General features: G+C 47.7%; 1 protein-coding gene across 5 annotated transcripts in view; it reads right to left on the bottom strand.

Annotated features, from left to right (window-relative positions):
• The window catches only part of AMBRA1 (autophagy and beclin 1 regulator 1), a 667,981-nt gene that overhangs the window by 589,919 nt on the left and 61,358 nt on the right, over window positions 1–16,704 (bottom strand). For all 5 annotated transcript variants that reach the window (XM_069221711.1, XM_069221710.1, XM_069221709.1 and 2 more), the window contains 2 exons: window positions 13,370–13,553; window positions 12,711–12,883 (listed from right to left, as the gene is read on the bottom strand). In XM_069221711.1, coding sequence (XP_069077812.1) covers window positions 12,711–12,883; window positions 13,370–13,553 — 357 coding nt within the window. The remainder of the gene's footprint in view (window positions 1–12,710; window positions 12,884–13,369; window positions 13,554–16,704) is intronic.

The following is a 16,704-nucleotide window of genomic DNA, read 5'->3' as shown; positions in this document are numbered from 1 at the left end:
CAGGGCTTGAGCAGCCCTGTTCTCCCTAAGTAGGACTGGAGGGGGGGAATTGCCCTCCAAGTCACTATCTTCATCCTCTGTGTTGCCATCCTCAGAGGGGTTGGCTCTTTCAAACTCTGCCAAAAGCTCCTGGAGCTGTAGTTTGGAAGGTCTGGGCCCATTGTTATTTTCTTTATTTTACAGAGTGACCTTAGCTCCCTCATCTTAAGATGGAGGTAAGGGGTGGTGTCGAGTTCCACCACATTCATCTCTGTACTAGACATTATGCTTCTAAAAGTTGGAATACTTTTTAAGAATCTAAAACTAGTTCTAGGTTCTAATTCAAACTTTCACAAACTTTTAAACTCTAAAAGCAATGCTAAACAGGATCTAACACAAGGCCCTAGCAGGTCTTTTAAGAATTTAGAAAAATAGCTCAAATTGCAAAAATCAATTTCTAATGACAATTTTTGGAATTTGATGTGTGATCAGGTATTGGCTGAGTAGTCCAGCAAATGCAAAGTCTTGTACCCCACCGCTGATCCACCAATGTAGGAAGTTGGCTCTGTATGCACTATTTCAAAGTAAGGAATAGCATGCACAGAGCCAAGGGTTCCCCTTAGAGGTAAGATAGTGGCAAAAAGAGATAATACTAATGCTCTATTTTGTGGTAGTGTGGTCGAGCAGTAGGCTTATCAAAGGAGTAGTGTTAAGCATTTGTTGTACATACACACAGGCAATAAATGAGGAACACACACTCAGAGACAAATCCAGGCCAATAGGTTTTGTTATAGAAAAATATATTTTCTTAGTTTATTTTAAGAACCACAGGTTCAAATTCTACATGTAATATCTCATTTGAAAGGTATTGCAGGTAAGTACTTTAGGAACTTTGAATAATTACAGTAGCATATATACTTTTCACATAAAACACAAATAGCGGTTTTAAGAGTGGACACAGTGCAATTTTCACAGTTCCTGGGGGAGGTAAAGTATTGTTAGTTTTAGCAGGTAAGTAAATCACCCACAAGTTTCAGATTTGGGTCCAAGGTAGCCCACCGTTGGGGGTTCAGAGCAACCCCAAAGTTACCACACCAGCAGCTCAGGGCCGGTCAGGTGCAGAGGTCAAAGAGGTGCCCAAAACACATAGGCTTCAATGGAGAGAAGGGGGTGTCCCGGTTCCAGTCTGCCAGCAGGTAAGTACCCGCGTCTTCGGAGGGCAGACCAGGGGGGTTTTGTAGGGCACCGGGGAGGGACACAAGTCCTCACAAAAAGTACACCTTCAGCAGCGCGGGGGCGGCCGGGTGCAGTGTGCAAACAAGCGTCAGGTTTCCAATGGGAGTCAATGGGAGACCAAGGGGTCTCTTCAGCGGTGCAGGCAGGCAAGGGGGGGGGGGGCTCCTCGGGGTAGCCACCACCTGGGCAAGGGAGAGGGCCTCCTGGGGGTCACTCCTGCACTGAAGTTCCGTTCCTTCAGGTGCTGGGGGCTGCGGGTGCAGGGTCTTTTCCAGCCGTCGGGATTTTAGAGTCAGGCAGTCGCGGTCAGGGGGAGCCTGGGGATTCCCTCTGCAGGCGTCGCTGTGGAGGCTCAGGGGGGGACAACTTTGGTTACTCAAAGTCTCGGAGGGTCCTCCCTGTAGCGTTGTTTCTCCACCAGTCGAGTCGGGGTCGCCGGGTGCAGTGTTGCAAGTCTCACGCTTCTTGCGGGGATTTGAAGGGGTCTTTAAATCTGCTCCTCTGTAACAAAGTTGCAGTCTTTTTGGAGCTGGGCTACTGTCCTCAGGAGTTTCTTGTCTTTCTTGAAGCAGGGCAGTCCTGAGGATTCAGAGGTCGCTGGTCCTGGGGAAAGCGTCGCTGGAGCAGGTTTCTTTAGAAGGCAGGAGACAGGCCGGTAGGTCTGGGGCCAAATCAGTTGGTGTCTTCTTTTCTTCTTCTGCAGGGGTCTTTCAGCTCAGCAGTCCTCTTCTTCTTGTAGTTGCAGGAATCTAAATTCTTAGGTTCAGGGAAGCCCTTAAATACCAAATTTAAGGGCGTGTTTAGGTCTGGGGGGTTAGTAGCCAATGGCTACTAGCCCTGAGGGTGGGTACACCCTCTTTGTGCCTCCTCCCAAGGGGAGGGGGGTCACATTCCTATCCCTATTGGGGGAATCCTCCTTCTACAAGATGGAGGATTTCTAAAAGTCAGAGTCACCTCAGCTCAGGACACCTTAGGGGCTGTCCTGACTGGCCAGTGACTCCTCCTTGTTTTTCTCATTATCTCTCCTGGACTTGCCGCCAAAAGTGGGGGCTGTGTCCAGGGGGCGGGCATCTCCACCAGCTGGAGTGCCCTGGGGCATTGTAACACAAAGCTTGAGCCTTTGAAGCTCACTGCTAGGTGTTACAGTTCCTGCAGGGGGGAGGTGTGAAGCACCTCCACCCAGAGCAGGCTTTGTTTCTGTCCTCAGAGGGCACAAAGGCTCTCACCGCATGAGGTCAGAAACTCGTCTCTCAGCAGCAGGCTGGCACAGACCAGTCAGTCCTGCACTGAACAATTGGGTAAAATACAGGGGGCATCTCTAAGATGCTCTCTGTGTGCATTTTTTAATAAATCCAACACTGGCATCAGTGTGGGTTTATTATTCTGAGAAGTTTGATACTAAACTTCCCAGTATTCAGTGTAGCCATTATGGAGCTGTGGAGTTCGTTTTTGACAGACTCCCAGACCATATACTCTTATGGCTACCCTGCACTTACAATGTCTAAGGTTTTGCTTAGACACTGTAGGGGCATAGTGCTCATGCACTGGTGCCCTCACCTATGGTATAGTGCACCCTGCCTTAGGGCTGGAAGGCCTACTAGAGGGGTGACTTATCTATACTGCATAGGCAGTGTGAGGTTGGCATGGCACCCTGAGGGGAGTGCCATGTCGACTTACCCGTTTTGTTCTCATCAGCACACACAAGCTGGCAAGCAGTGTGTCTGTGCTGAGTGAGGGGTCCCCAGGGTGGCATAAGATATGCTGCAGCCCTTAGAGACCTTCCCTGGCATCAGGGCCCTTGGTACCAGGGGTACCAGTTACAAGGGACTTACCTGGATGCCAGGGTGTGCCAATTGTGGAATCAAAAGTACATTTTAGGTGAAAGAACACTGGTGCTGGGGCCTGGTTAGCAGGGTCCCAGCACACTTCTCAGTCAAGTCAGCATCAGTAACAGGCAAAAAGTGGGGGGTAACTGCAACAGGGAGCCATTTCTTTACAGTAGCAGTTTATTTATTGCTGCGATTAATCATGCAAAATTGCAGTACATTAGTGCCAAGGACTTTACACCGGTTTCCTGGTAAGAGAGAGTTAGGTCCACATCCCTTTAATGGGACAAGACCACAGGCCCTGACTGATTACATGTACAATGCACCTGGACCTAATTCCCTCAGGTGCCCGCAGTGGGCTACTTTCTTTCATTTATGCCACTGTGTGAAGGTCTAAGTGGCATGGGATCAGACAAAATCAGTATAAAGAGAGGTAACCACCTTGGGCCAGTAGGTGCTGTAAAAAAAATACTATGTAAAAATGCTATAAAAGTCGAGCACTGGGAGTAAAAGAAAGAGGGGAATCTTCATGTAAGGCAAGACTGGGACTGGCTGCATGGAATAAATCGCCGATCCCAACCGCAGCCGAATTGAACCTACGGGGATTGGAGTAATTTCCCTTTTACTTGCGGACTTATCTGTGCAACTGACTTCTTGAAACAAGAATAGTAGGCCTTGCAACTGCATTGAACTTAAGATCTATTGTTTAAATTGGTATGCGGGTGTGTACCATCTTTGAAACTCGAAATTAGTTTTATTTTCTGCTGTGTTAGAATTAGGTTAGCGCTTAGAAGTAGCAGAATGGGGATAGGATTGCTGTATGTTTATCACCACAACCATGTTAATGGTTCCTGTAGGAAGTTGGCTCTGTATGTGCTATTTCAAAGTAAGGAATAGCATGCACAGAGTCCAAGGGTTCCCCTTAGAGGTAAAATAGTGGTAAAAAGAGATAATACTAATGCTCTATTTTGTGGTAGTGTGGTCGAGCAGTAGGCTTATCCAAGGAGTAGTGTTAAGCATTTGTTGTACATACACATAGACAATAAATGAGGTACACACACTCAGAGACAAATCCAGCCAATAGGTTTTGTTATAGAAAAATATCTTTTCTTAGTTTATTTTAAGAACCACAGGTTCAAATTCTACATGTAATATCTCATTCGAAAGGTATTGCAGGTAAGTACTTTAGGAACTTTAAATCATAAAAATTGCATGTATACTTTTCAAGTTATTGACAAATAGCTGTTTTAAAAGTGGACACTTAGTGCAATTTTCACAGTTCCTAGGGGAGGTAAGTATTTGTTAGGTTAACCAGGTAAGTAAGACACTTACAGGGTTCAGTTCTTGGTCCAAGGTAGCCCACCGTTGGGGGTTCAGAGCAACCCCAAAGTCACCACACCAGCAGCTCAGGGCCGGTCAGGTGCAGAGTTCAAAGTGGTGCCCAAAACGCATAGGCTTCAATGGAGAAGGGGGTGCCCCGGTTCCAGTCTGCCAGCAGGTAAGTACCCGCGTCTTCGGAGGGCAGACCAGGGGGGTTTTGTAGGGCACCGGGGGGGACACAAGCCCACACAGGAATTTCACCCTCAGCAGCGCGGGGGCGGCCGGGTGCAGTGTAGAAACAAGCGTCGGGTTTGTAGTGTTAGTCTATGGGAGATCTAGGGATCTCTTCAGCGCTGCAGGCAGGCAAGGGGGGGGTTCCTCGGGGAAACCTCCACTTGGGCAAGGGAGAGGGACTCCTGGGGGTCACTTCTCCAGTGAAAGTCCGGTCCTTCAGGTCCTGGGGGCTGCGGGTGCAGGGTCTCTCCCAGGCGTCGGGTTTTGGATTCAAGGAGTCGCGGTCAGGGGAAGCCTCGGGATTCCCTCTGCAGGCGGCGCTGTGGGGGCTCAGGGGGGACAGGTTTTTGTACTCACAGTATCAGAGTAGTCCTGGGGTCCCTCCTGAGGTGTTGGATCTCCACCAGCCGAGTCGGGGTCGCTGGGTGCAGTGTTGCAAGTCTCACGCTTCTTGCGGGGAGCTTGCAGGGTTCTTTCAAGGCTGCTGGACACAAAGTTGCAGCCTTTCTTGGAGCAGGTCCGCTGTCCTCGGGAGTTTCTTGTCGTTTCGAAGCAGGGGCAGTCCTCAGAGGATGTCGAGGTCGCTGGTCCCTTTGGAAGGCGTTGCTGGAGCAGGATCTTTGGAAGGCAGGAGACAGGCCGGTGAGTTTCTGGAGCCAAGGCAGTTGTCGTCTTCTGGTCTTCCTCTGCAGGGGTTTTCAGCTAGGCAGTCCTTCTTCTTGTAGTTGCAGGAATCTCATTTTCTAGGGTTCAGGGTAGCCCTTAAATACTAAATTTAAGGGCGTGTTTAGGTCTGGGGGGTTAGTAGCCAATGGCTACTAGCCCTGAGGGTGGGTACACCCTCTTTGTGCCTCCTCCCAAGGGGAGGGGGTCACAATCCTAACCCTATTGGGGGAATCCTCCATCTGCAAGATGGAGGATTTCTAAAAGTCAGAGTCACCTCAGCTCAGGACACCTTAGGGGCTGTCCTGACTGGCCAGTGACTCCTCCTTGTTGCTTTCTTTGTTCCCTCCAGCCTTGCCGCCAAAAGTGGGGGCCGTGGCCGGAGGGGGCGGGCAACTCCACTAAGCTGGAGTGCCCTGCTGGGCTGTGACAAAGGGGTGAGCCTTTGAGGCTCACCGCCAGGTGTCACAGCTCCTGCCTGGGGGAGGTGTTAGCATCTCCACCCAGTGCAGGCTTTGTTACTGGCCTCAGAGTGACAAAGGCACTCTCCCCATGGGGCCAGCAACATGTCTCTGGTGTGGCAGGCTGCTGGAACTAGTCAGCCTACACAGACAGTCGGTTAAGTTTCAGGGGGCACCTCTAAGGTGCCCTCTGGGGTGTATTTTGCAATAAAATGTACACTGGCATCAGTGTGCATTTATTGTGCTGAGAAGTTTGATACCAAACTTCCCAGTTTTCAGTGTAGCCATTATGGTGCTGTGGAGTTCGTGTTTGACAGACTCCCAGACCATATACTCTTATGGCTACCCTGCACTTACAATGTCTAAGGTTTTGTTTAGACACTGTAGGGGTACCATGCTCATGCACTGGTACCCTCACCTATGGTATAGTGCACCCTGCCTTAGGGCTGTAAGGCCTGCTAGAGGGGTGTCTTACCTATACTGCATAGGCAGTGAGAGGCTGGCATGGCACCCTGAGGGGAGTGCCATGTCGACTTACTCGTTTTGTCCTCACTAGCACACACAAGCTGGCAAGCAGTGTGTCTGTGCTGAGTGAGAGGTCTCCAGGGTGGCATAAGACATGCTGCAGCCCTTAGAGACCTTCCTTGGCATCAGGGTACTAGAAGTACCAGTTACAAGGGACTTATCTGGATGCCAGGGTCTGCCAATTGTGGATACAAAAGTACAGGTTAGGGAAAGAACACTGGTGCTGGGGCCTGGTTAGCAGGCCTCAGCACACTTTCAATTGTAAACATAGCATCAGCAAAGGCAAAAAGTCAGGGGGCAACCATGCCAAGGAGGCATTTCCTTACAGTTCCTCTTAATTATGCTTTTGGTGAAAGCTGTGGCTGCCGTTTTGTCTTTATTGAGGTTATAATATATGTTATGTGCACTACACTGGAATTCATTATTTTAAATAAATGTTTAAAAGTGTGTCCCTTGTCTTCTGGTGAGCTTAAGTGTGTAATTCTTTAATATAAGAGAGTTTGGGATTCCACTAACTATCCCTACGATCTCTCATGGAATTGATTGTTTCTTGAAACACATCTCATTCAAATATAGCTCAGTGGATTTTGGAATTGTGCAGTGCAACTGGTTTTTTAATTCGGGCTAGCACATTGACTAAGTCAGGGGTCTAGAAAACAGATCTCTGTATTTCTAGAAAAATCACAGCTGTGGTCCCCTTTGGTGGTGTAAAGTTTCCATATCTAAAGGTTTCAGGTTTGTCCAACCTCAGCTTAGGGTGAGGTCATCCAGTCTTTCACTGCAAGTGCGCATGGTGCCAATCGGGATATCATGCTGTCACAGAGTTCCTTGAATTTGAGGATGCACATAATGGTGCAGTTATGTTGTGACAATTTGTATAGTGCACTAATCACCCATCAGTGTATCCAGAGGCATGAGTAGGTGTGAAGGCATGAGGCCCCCGCAGGGTTACTCAAAGAGCCCGGTCTTCAGCCTCTTGAGGAACTCAAGTGAAGATGAGGCTCTGATGGGTTGAGGGAGGTTGTTCCATGTTTTGGGTGTGATGCAGGAGAATGGGCAGCCTCCAGTTCTCTTTTTGTAGATGTGGGGCAGGGTGAAAGCGAATGAGAGTTAGAGCCTAGATGTCTGGCAAGCTGCTGAAAGTGTATACAGCTGTTCAGGTATGCTGGTCCAGTGTTGAGTAGCAAGGTTTTGAATGTGTATACAAGGAGTTTGAATAGATAGCACTTGTAGATGGCGAGCCAGAGAAAACTTCCCAAGCTGCGGAGTGATGTGGGTGTGGCGTGGGTGGTCGAGTATGGGTCTTGCGGAGGCAATCTGGATGTTTTGAAGTCTGTGTAAAAGTTGCTTGGAGATTTCACTGTAGATCACGTTGCCAGAGTCGAGCCTGCTTGTGCCAAGTGCTTGAGTTTTCACAAATGAGCCTCAAGATCAGAATCTGTCAAGAAAGAGGGCTATGATAAATATTGAAAATAAGGAAAGAGGTGGTTTTAGCCCTGGTGGTGCCGGTATAAATTGTGGGAAAGTTGGAGTTGAAATGTTGTAGAGAGTTGGGGGCAACTAAGACTGACTAAGGAAGAGGTGATCCAATCCAAAGCTTTTCCTTGGATGACCAAATTCTTTAATCTGGATGGTGTCGATGGTGATCTTTCTCGAAAGATGCAGAGATGTCTAGTGAGATCAGGATGGCCGCTCATAGTTTGTTCTTAGTTCATTCAATTTAGACACTTTGGCAGATCCTGTCCACCTGGTGCATTTGAAAAAACATTGGTTCCTGAGAATTTCAGCATTTGGGCATAGGTGGCCGTTCCAATTAGTTTGTCTTAAGAACAATAATTTAAAATGTTCTATAGTTTGCAGGATTATTTGTATCCAGCTCAGGGTTCTGTAAAAGCTGTTTGATAAAAGCTATGCTGGCAATGTACCATGCGTAAGCGAGGTGTTGGTAATCATTTGTGCACTTTTGGAGTAAATTTGAAGGACAGGATTTCATTGAAGATACCAGGGAGTATCGGGCATCTGGTGATGCAGATTTTTTTCTGAGCCCTACTGCTTCTTCAAATGATTTTTCTGAAAACAGGGAAAGCGGATGAGAACGCTTCTTTCAGTGGATCAGGTATGCGTTTCTGGATTGGGATGTGTTGAGTTCCTTGGTACATTAGAGCTCAAGAGGTTGTTTGGCAGTTCTTTGTAAACAAACATGGGTATAGGTTTCACATTTGCAAGGATATACTGTCTTTGGCAAGTTCTTTTACACACGCGCACACGCACAGATATACAGGCGCACACAAATGTGCTACCTCTGTCTCACACACACAAGAATGCGCTACCTCTATCTCACACACACACACAAGAATGCACTACCTCTATCACACACACACACACACACACACACACACACAAGAATGCACTACCACTGCCACTGAGAGAATATATCTTGGAAGCTTTGTAATTACTTACTGCACTTTTGTGTGATGCCTCGGACTTTAGGAGCGGCTCAGAAAACAAGCATTTTCAATGCAACGGGCCTTGCATTTGCTCGAGTTAGAGTTATTAGCGTTGTAAAGCAAAAAAAAAAAAACGCAGCTGGATCACACCGTGTAAAATGCAACACGATGGCGCTGCGTGGAAAACAAACCGATAAGGTAGTCCGGACCCCAGGCTGAAAACATCGAGCCTCTTATGTTTTTGGTACTTTACCGGTGCTGTGTAGGTGGGCTAAACACTGGAAAAAGCATGACGTATACATGCCTTTTACAAATGAAAGCAAGCAGATTTTAAAAAGTAGGCCCAGGAACCAATGAAAGAGACTGACATGACATGGGCGAGGTTTGAAGCCCAAAGAGAGATTACAGAAAGGACGGAGCGCTTTGCGCTCGCCCATAAAAACCTTGTTATGGCAGCAAGTGGATGGTGGCAGGGAGGTGGGTAAAGCAGCACAAGTGAGCCGGAGGAGGGTGGGGAGAGAGCTAAGGGAAAACATAGCGATTCAGTGTTTTTTCGTGCCATTCTTCTGCTCAGCACAGCTGGTATAAGCATTCCTGGGCGAAGCAACAAGATGTTACCCAGGAAGGGGGTGCAACCAAGACTGCAGGGAGCAGAGAGAGGCCTGCAGATGCACTCGCATGGAGTGCTTAATCGTAAATCTAAAAAAAAAAAAAAAAATGCAGTGTGCATAGCCAGTGGAAGGACACATGGCAGTAACCAGTGATCGGAAGCTGTACTTGGTGCGAGCTCCTCAGCAGGCAAGAACGGGAAAGCAAGAGAGGAACAAAGCAGACGTCAAAATGGACGACGTGCTGGCCAATCATAAACACACAAATAAGAGCAACGCTGGAATAATGGAATGCTAAGTTCAGGTAAGTAAGGGGTGGATTCTAAGCCCCTTCTAAGATTTCTTTTAATCACAAAAGACTTCACAAGCACAGCGCAAGCATTGTGCAGGCAGAACCTAAAAAAAATGAGTAAATGAGTGACAAGAACTTCAGTGTTTGGGAGGGAACTAGTGTCGTAAAGCAAGATGTACGGTCTTTAAATTCAGATAATTCTGAAAACCTCTTTTGAATGGCATGGTGCAAAGCCAAGGAGACTTCCATTTCTTTTTTCATTTCTAATGATTGCTATGTAGATGTGAAACGGAAAAGAGCATATGTTTCAATGGTCCTAGTCTAGGTTTTTCCTCCATTTATGTTTGAGTGCTCTATCTTGGTCTGGCAAGCTCCTTAATGAACCATTTTGCCACTAGGACTGCTTTCTCCATAGGATGATGGTGTCAAAGGGTTTTGACAGCCATTTTTTGAAACTTGGAATTGCTAATGCTCCATAGCTGAAGGTTTATGGGGTATGTTTCATGACTGTCACTAATGTCAAATAAATCCAATTCAAGCTTTTTTCTAGCCATGTTTCGTGCGTCCTTGCTGCAACCTCAACTCCAACCATAACTTACAATTTACTTTTTGTCAATCTTGCTTTTAGATTTTTAAATTTACCTTTATATTTTTAAGTCTTACGATTTTGGAGATCTATGGCTGCTCACACCACTTCTACCTAGTGTTGTGTCTCTGTTTAATTTCTGGGCTTCTTTCTTGGTTAGATGTGTAAGGTTATGACGTTTTACACCAATGTTATTTGCTGCTGGTATGACATCTGCATTTCTAAATGTTATAAACTGAAGTCAAAATAGGAGCTGGCTACCCACACAATCATTGACACTGACAGCAACTTAAGCCCGCAACCAGACCCAACAGATCTCGCCAAAAGCCTCCCTAATTTTTCTGAAGAACCAATTCTAACCACCTCACCCCAGAAGAAACAGCTGCCACCATGAAACCCAACTACTCCGGGGCACCATCAGACCCCTGTCTCCACCATTTCTACTCTAGAGGACTGTAGCCCATCAGCACCATGCTCACACCCTTTCTGAATGGCTGCACCTCTTCCACAACCTTGCCAGATGGTAGGAAACATGCAACTGCCCCCTGTCCCCCCCATTGCTGAAGAAACCCTCTGCAGATCCTTCAATGATAGCCAACTGCAGACAGATAGATCTCTTGCTACTATTCTCGGCGAAGGTCTTACAGAAAATCATCAACATACGTCTCACTGAATACTTCAACAACCACCAACTCCTAGACACCACTCAGTCTGGTTTCAGATTCAACCACAGCACGGAAACTGCCCTCGTCTCTGCCATGGATGACATCCACATGACTCTGGACACAGGGGACATAGCGTTCTTCATCTTCCTCTACCTCTCTGCAACATTTGATAGTGTCTCCCACCCCACCCTCATCCACACCTACACAACATCAGAAAATAAGGACACACACTTCGATGGATCGGCTCAATCCTGACTGAAAGGACACAGGCAGCCAGAATGATACCTGCAACATCATCTGTGGAGTCCTGCAAATTCTCCCTTAACCCAGCCTCCTTCAAAGCATACATGAACCCTGTAGCTAGCATCATCTGCTCTCACAATGTCAACATCCTCTCCAAGGCCAAACAACGGATTCTCTACCTCACGGATAAGATCCCCATCACCCCAGATCAAGTTCCTTGCTGGCATGACTAAAACTGCCCAATGGATGAACACCAACTGTCTAAAGCTGAACAAGAAGACCAAAAACGTGATCTTCTGGAAAAGCACATCACCATGGCACTCTACCTGGTGGGCAAATGAGCTAGGATTCACATCCAACCGCACCACTCAAGCCAAGATCAACATCGACAGCAAACTCAAAATGTCTGCCCAAGCCCTGAAGATGCTGCAGAAGGTTTTCAAATGGCTCGGAATCAGCACCTTGAAACTCATCACATAAGCATTGGTCACAAGCAAGCAGACGTCAGGAACACCCTCTGCCAGGAACACCCTCCTGCCAGGATAAATAATGCATAAACTTATCAGAAAGCTACACACCATTGAGAACTCGGCGGCCAGAATCACTCCAACCTCACATGCCACACACATCAAACCACACCTGAAGGAGCTGCAATGGTTTTCCATTCACAAACAAGCACAATTCAAACTTCTCACTCATGCTTTCAAGGCACTACATAACACTGGCTTAGCATACCTCAACATTAGCATCTGCTTCACAAACCATCCAGACATCTCTGCTGGTCCGGAATCCTTGCACGAATCCCATGCCTATGGAAAACCAAATCTGGGTCCCGAGCCTTCCAGATTGCTCCTACAGCACGGACTGACCTGCTGCTACACATAGGAGCCTCCTCCTTCACTTACTGAGTTCCACAAGTGGCTGAAGACCTGGCTCTCGGAGTAGTCCAACTAGGCCGTTCATGTGCCTAGACTCACACCTGCTCAGAGGTAGGTTACACTCTCTTGAGTGACAGTGCACACTACAAAGTTACATAACATAACACAGGGATGAAAACATGGCAAGAAGGGACCAGCACCAAAATGTCCATGAATAAGAATACAATACTTCTCTGAAATGTATGGGCGCTTTCCGAATTTGGTTGCCTTAACTCCAAGTGAAAACTTTGCTGCAAGATCAGTTACTCTTTTCCTTCACTCAAACACAAGTATGTAGACTTCCCAAAATGAATTTTTTTTAGTGAGAACTGAAAGGAGTGGTCCCATAGGAAGTAATGCAATTCAAGAAGGCCCCCCCAATTTTTGTTTGCCTGGTTTTGTTTAAACTGTTTATGTGCTATGTATGAATACAAAGTTTGCATAGAGGAATGGCAGACATCGCTATGAAACCTGGGTGATACACAGTCATCTATTATTGATTCACAGTATGCTGTATTAAATGGCTAAAACAATATGGCATATACTATAAAAGAGAATGCCATCTCTACTTCATAGGCAGAAGTGATGAACCGCCTAAATGTGCTCCTCGTAAGGTCCCCATTTCAGCAGGGTTTTCATGATCGTCACAGAAGGAAACATTCTTAGGGCCATTGCTCCTGTATTAGGCTGATGAAACATTTAACTTACCGGACACGTTCCATCTCGCTGGCCGTCTTTACCACAGCAAATGGCTCCCGGCGGCTCCAATCCCAGAAGTGGATTTCGTTGGCGGTGGCGATGAGCAGGAGTTGAGCCGTAGGGTGGAATGCCAGGGATGCAATGGCATTGTTACTGTCAGTGAACCAGCTCTCACTACCACCCTAGGAACAGTAGATTACAGACATTCCTTAGATACATAAACTGATACATAGGCGCTCAATCCACACAAGCAACGTCCCTGGTATTTCAGGAAAGTCGCTTCAGGATAGCAGAGAAGAGAAAAGCTACACATACAATACCAAACATCATTCCAAGCATGGTGGAAACTGGACATGACTATAAACTCACCACTTGTCTTCCATCTTCAAGCATGCATGCGCCATTCATTTCAAATTGTCTATCAGTGCTTCAAACCAAATCATTCGGATTGTTCCCAGAAAGCAGATGTTTTTTTGTTGCTTGTACAAACTCATAGGGATTATCTGAGCAAGTCATAAATCTAATCTCACTGTGCGAATGAGGCACCAACACACACAGCTATGCTCATGGTGTATGACACCACCAAACAATCCATGAACTGCACTGCAACATGACACACACTGTAAGCATCATTGGATGAGCAGTGCAATGATTTCCAAGAAACTCACATGTAAATCCCAGATGCGCACTTCCCCATCCAAGCACCCGGAGGCAATGAGTCCTGGGATTGTGGGGTGAAAGGTCACACACCATGGTGTGCGTCTGTGCCCCACGAGGGAATGAATGCATTTACCAGTCTTCACCTCTGTGATGTAAATGTTGTGGTTGACGTGAGTTGAAGCCATCAGTGTCCTGAGGATGGAAAGAGGGAAACAAATGGTCATTAATGGACCGGCGAGAAGGAAGAGGTGAGTTTAGGTTACGAGTGCGGAGAGCGCTCTGGTAGGACAGCAATTCCACTACTTCAGAGTCAAATGAACAATCACACTTCCTGCCTACCCAATATCTTAAACTGCATGTATACTTACATGAGGGGACACTACTGTGAACAGTGCTGAGAAAGAGTGGGGTCTACTGGGACCCAGATTACTCAGAGACCATAACACTGTGGTTTGAAAATCCACTTGCCCACCACTGTATGCACACAGATAGATATGGGTCATACAACATGTTTAACTTAAGGTGTGTCAAGAAGAAGGTCAGTGAGATCCACGGAGCCACAAGCACTTCAAAGGTCTATGTCGAGAGAAATATAAAGAACTACACAAGTACAGGCCTACACACTATACTGCACTATACTGAGAATGAAAGACCTCAACATTTCTAGTAAATATTTTGCAACTCAACATAATCAGATTCTGATGGGTGCAGATGAACAAAACTGCATATCTTGGGACTGAAATTCTACACAAGGCCCTTAGTAATAAGAATTAATCTTACTACATCAATAAGCAATTTCTCCTTCATACACCTTGAAATTCCTACACTTAGTTGGCATACCTTGCACTGTTTGGTTACTATGTATGTTCAACATGGTGTTAAATTGTGTTAGATTTGTTTTTATTGAGGCTTTACTTAGGCTACCTAATGTAACCCTAGCACTGAGGGGCTAAACTAGGGTGGGGCACACAGTTACAGGAGCAGAACCTTATCAATGATGTAGGTTTTACAATTCACAGTGTTTGTGGTTAGTTCAGTCTTCTCCAACAGAATGTTCAGCCTTAGGTAAGTGCTTAGGGAAGGAGGGTAAATCAGAGCCAGCGCTCAGCAAGCAGGAGAGTCAGCCGGAATCGTTGGAGACCCCAGGAGTACCCTTTGGCAGCAGGCACAGGGAGTTGCAAGGAGGCCTCAGCAGAACAACAAAGATGGATGCCCATGTCACAGGGGTTGCAGAGAGGACATCGTTCTTGGAGCTGTGTGATGCTGGGACTTCATGGAAGTAGGAGGTCTTCATACTGAAGAGCCAGCAAGCATTGGCAAATACAAGCAGATGTGGTGCACAGGGGTTCCGGCCAAGCAGCTCCAACGAGGGACCACAGAATTCTCAGATGCAAAGAAGACAGGTCTGACCTCTGGAGAGCCACAGAACCACCACCTGTATATGTAGACCCTTGAAGGTTCCATGGGACAGCAGGATCCACAAAACGGTCGTCAAAGTTGAGGTGCCTGGAGACTCCTTCACTCCAAGGGAGATTCCTTCTTGCTGTCCTAAATGCAGGCCGAGTCCTTGTAACTGTGTGGATGCACAGCCATGAAGGTTGCAGAGTCCTTGCAATGCACAGGGACAAAGTTGCAGTAGGAGCCCTCCTACTAGCTGCAGTCTTGTCTTGGTTCCCGGCGAGGACCAGCAGTGGCTCCAGTGGCTAGGTTGCAGAAGAGTCTTGCAGATGAATCCAGAGTCCCATCCTCAGGAGCGACCTTAAGTAACCCAGGAAGAGGGTTGGACAGCTTTTGCAATGACCCACCTATTGGGGGAGGGATGCTAATCGAGTGAACTGACCAGTCAGATGCTCCCAGGGACCTCTGCTCATCTTATTTCCAAGATGGCAGAATCAAGTGGCCACCTGGCAGAGTTCTGGGGACCTCCCTAGGGGAGGAGCTGGATGGGGGGGGGTGGAGGAGGAATCACTTGTTTGTATTATGTGTGCTTTCATTCTAGAGTGGGAGCAGGGGGCTCCTGCACTGGAGTAAACCGGTTTATGCAAGGAGGGCACCAAATGTATCCTTCAAAGCAGTCTGGTGGCGCTCAGGAGCATCCTCACCCTAGCCTAGAGACATCTATTTCTATAGGAGAGGGGGTAACCCCTCTCCTCTACAGAAAGTTATTTATTTTTCCTTCCCCTACCCGAGTTAAACTCAGCAGAAGAAGGGCAGAACACTGCCTGGGGTCCACAGGTGCACTGGAGCGCACACAGACCTTGCAAGGCTGCACAGGCAGACATGGGGATCCTCTAAGGAACCCCCAGAGTACAGGGCATCATGCAACTAACAATGGAATCGGTGTAGTTGCATGATACCAAACATGACTAGGCTCAGTGAAGCCATTATGTAGTTGGACATCTTGTGATGACCAGTGTTCACTATATACCTTAAACCCCGCACTTAGAAAGCCCAGAACATTGAGTCTGGGGTTTGTAGGGGCACCTCAGCTCATGCAGGGGTTCCCTCATACTTAGAACCATGCTCCCTGCCCTTGGGCTGAGGGGCCTACCTTAGGGGTGACTTCTAGGGTCAGAGTGCCATGACCATGATATAGGGTGCACCTTATATTTGGGGTGAAAGGTGCATGCACCATTTCGCACAGGCTGCAATGGCAGGCCTGTAGTCACAGTTTGCATGGGCTCCCAAGGATGGCATAATAGATGCTGCAGCCCATGGGGGACCCCCGGTGTACCAATGCCCTGGGTACTTAAGTACCATATACTAATCAAATCAAATCAAATCATTAGCATTTGTAAAGCGCGCTACTCACCCGTGCGGGTCTCAAGGCGCTAGGGGGGAAAGGGGGGGTTATCGCTGCTCGAACAGCCAAGTCTTTAGGAGTCTCCGGAAAGCGGAGTGGTCCTGGGTGGTCCTGAGGCTGGTGGGGAGGGAGTTCCAGGTCTTGGCCGCCAGGAAGGAGAAAGATCTCCCACCCGCCGTGGAGCGGCGGGTGCGAGGGACGGCAGCAAGTGCGAGGCCAGCGGAGCGGAGGGGGCGGGTGGGGACGTAGAAGCTGAGGCGTCTGTTGAGGTATTCCGGTCCCTTGTTGTGGAGGGCTTTGTGTGCGTGGGTGAGAAGACGGAAGGTGATCCTTTTGCTGACTGGGAGCCAATGCAGGTGTCTCAGGTGTGCGGAGATGTGGCTGTTGCGGGGTACGTCGAGGATGAGGCGGGCCGAGGCGTTTTGGATGCGTTGCAGGCGGTTTTGGAGTTTGGCGGTGGTCCCGGCGTAGAGGGTGTTGCCGTAGTCCAGGCGACTCGTGACAAGGGCGTGGGTCACGGTTTTTCTGGTGTCGGCGGGG

Source organism: Pleurodeles waltl, chromosome 3_1, assembly GCF_031143425.1.
Source record: "Pleurodeles waltl isolate 20211129_DDA chromosome 3_1, aPleWal1.hap1.20221129, whole genome shotgun sequence".
In the NCBI taxonomy this organism is placed as follows: Eukaryota; Metazoa; Chordata; class Amphibia; order Caudata; family Salamandridae; genus Pleurodeles; species Pleurodeles waltl.
The sequence above is the reverse complement of the archived record's forward strand: the minus strand, read 5'-3'. Positions and strand labels throughout refer to the sequence as shown.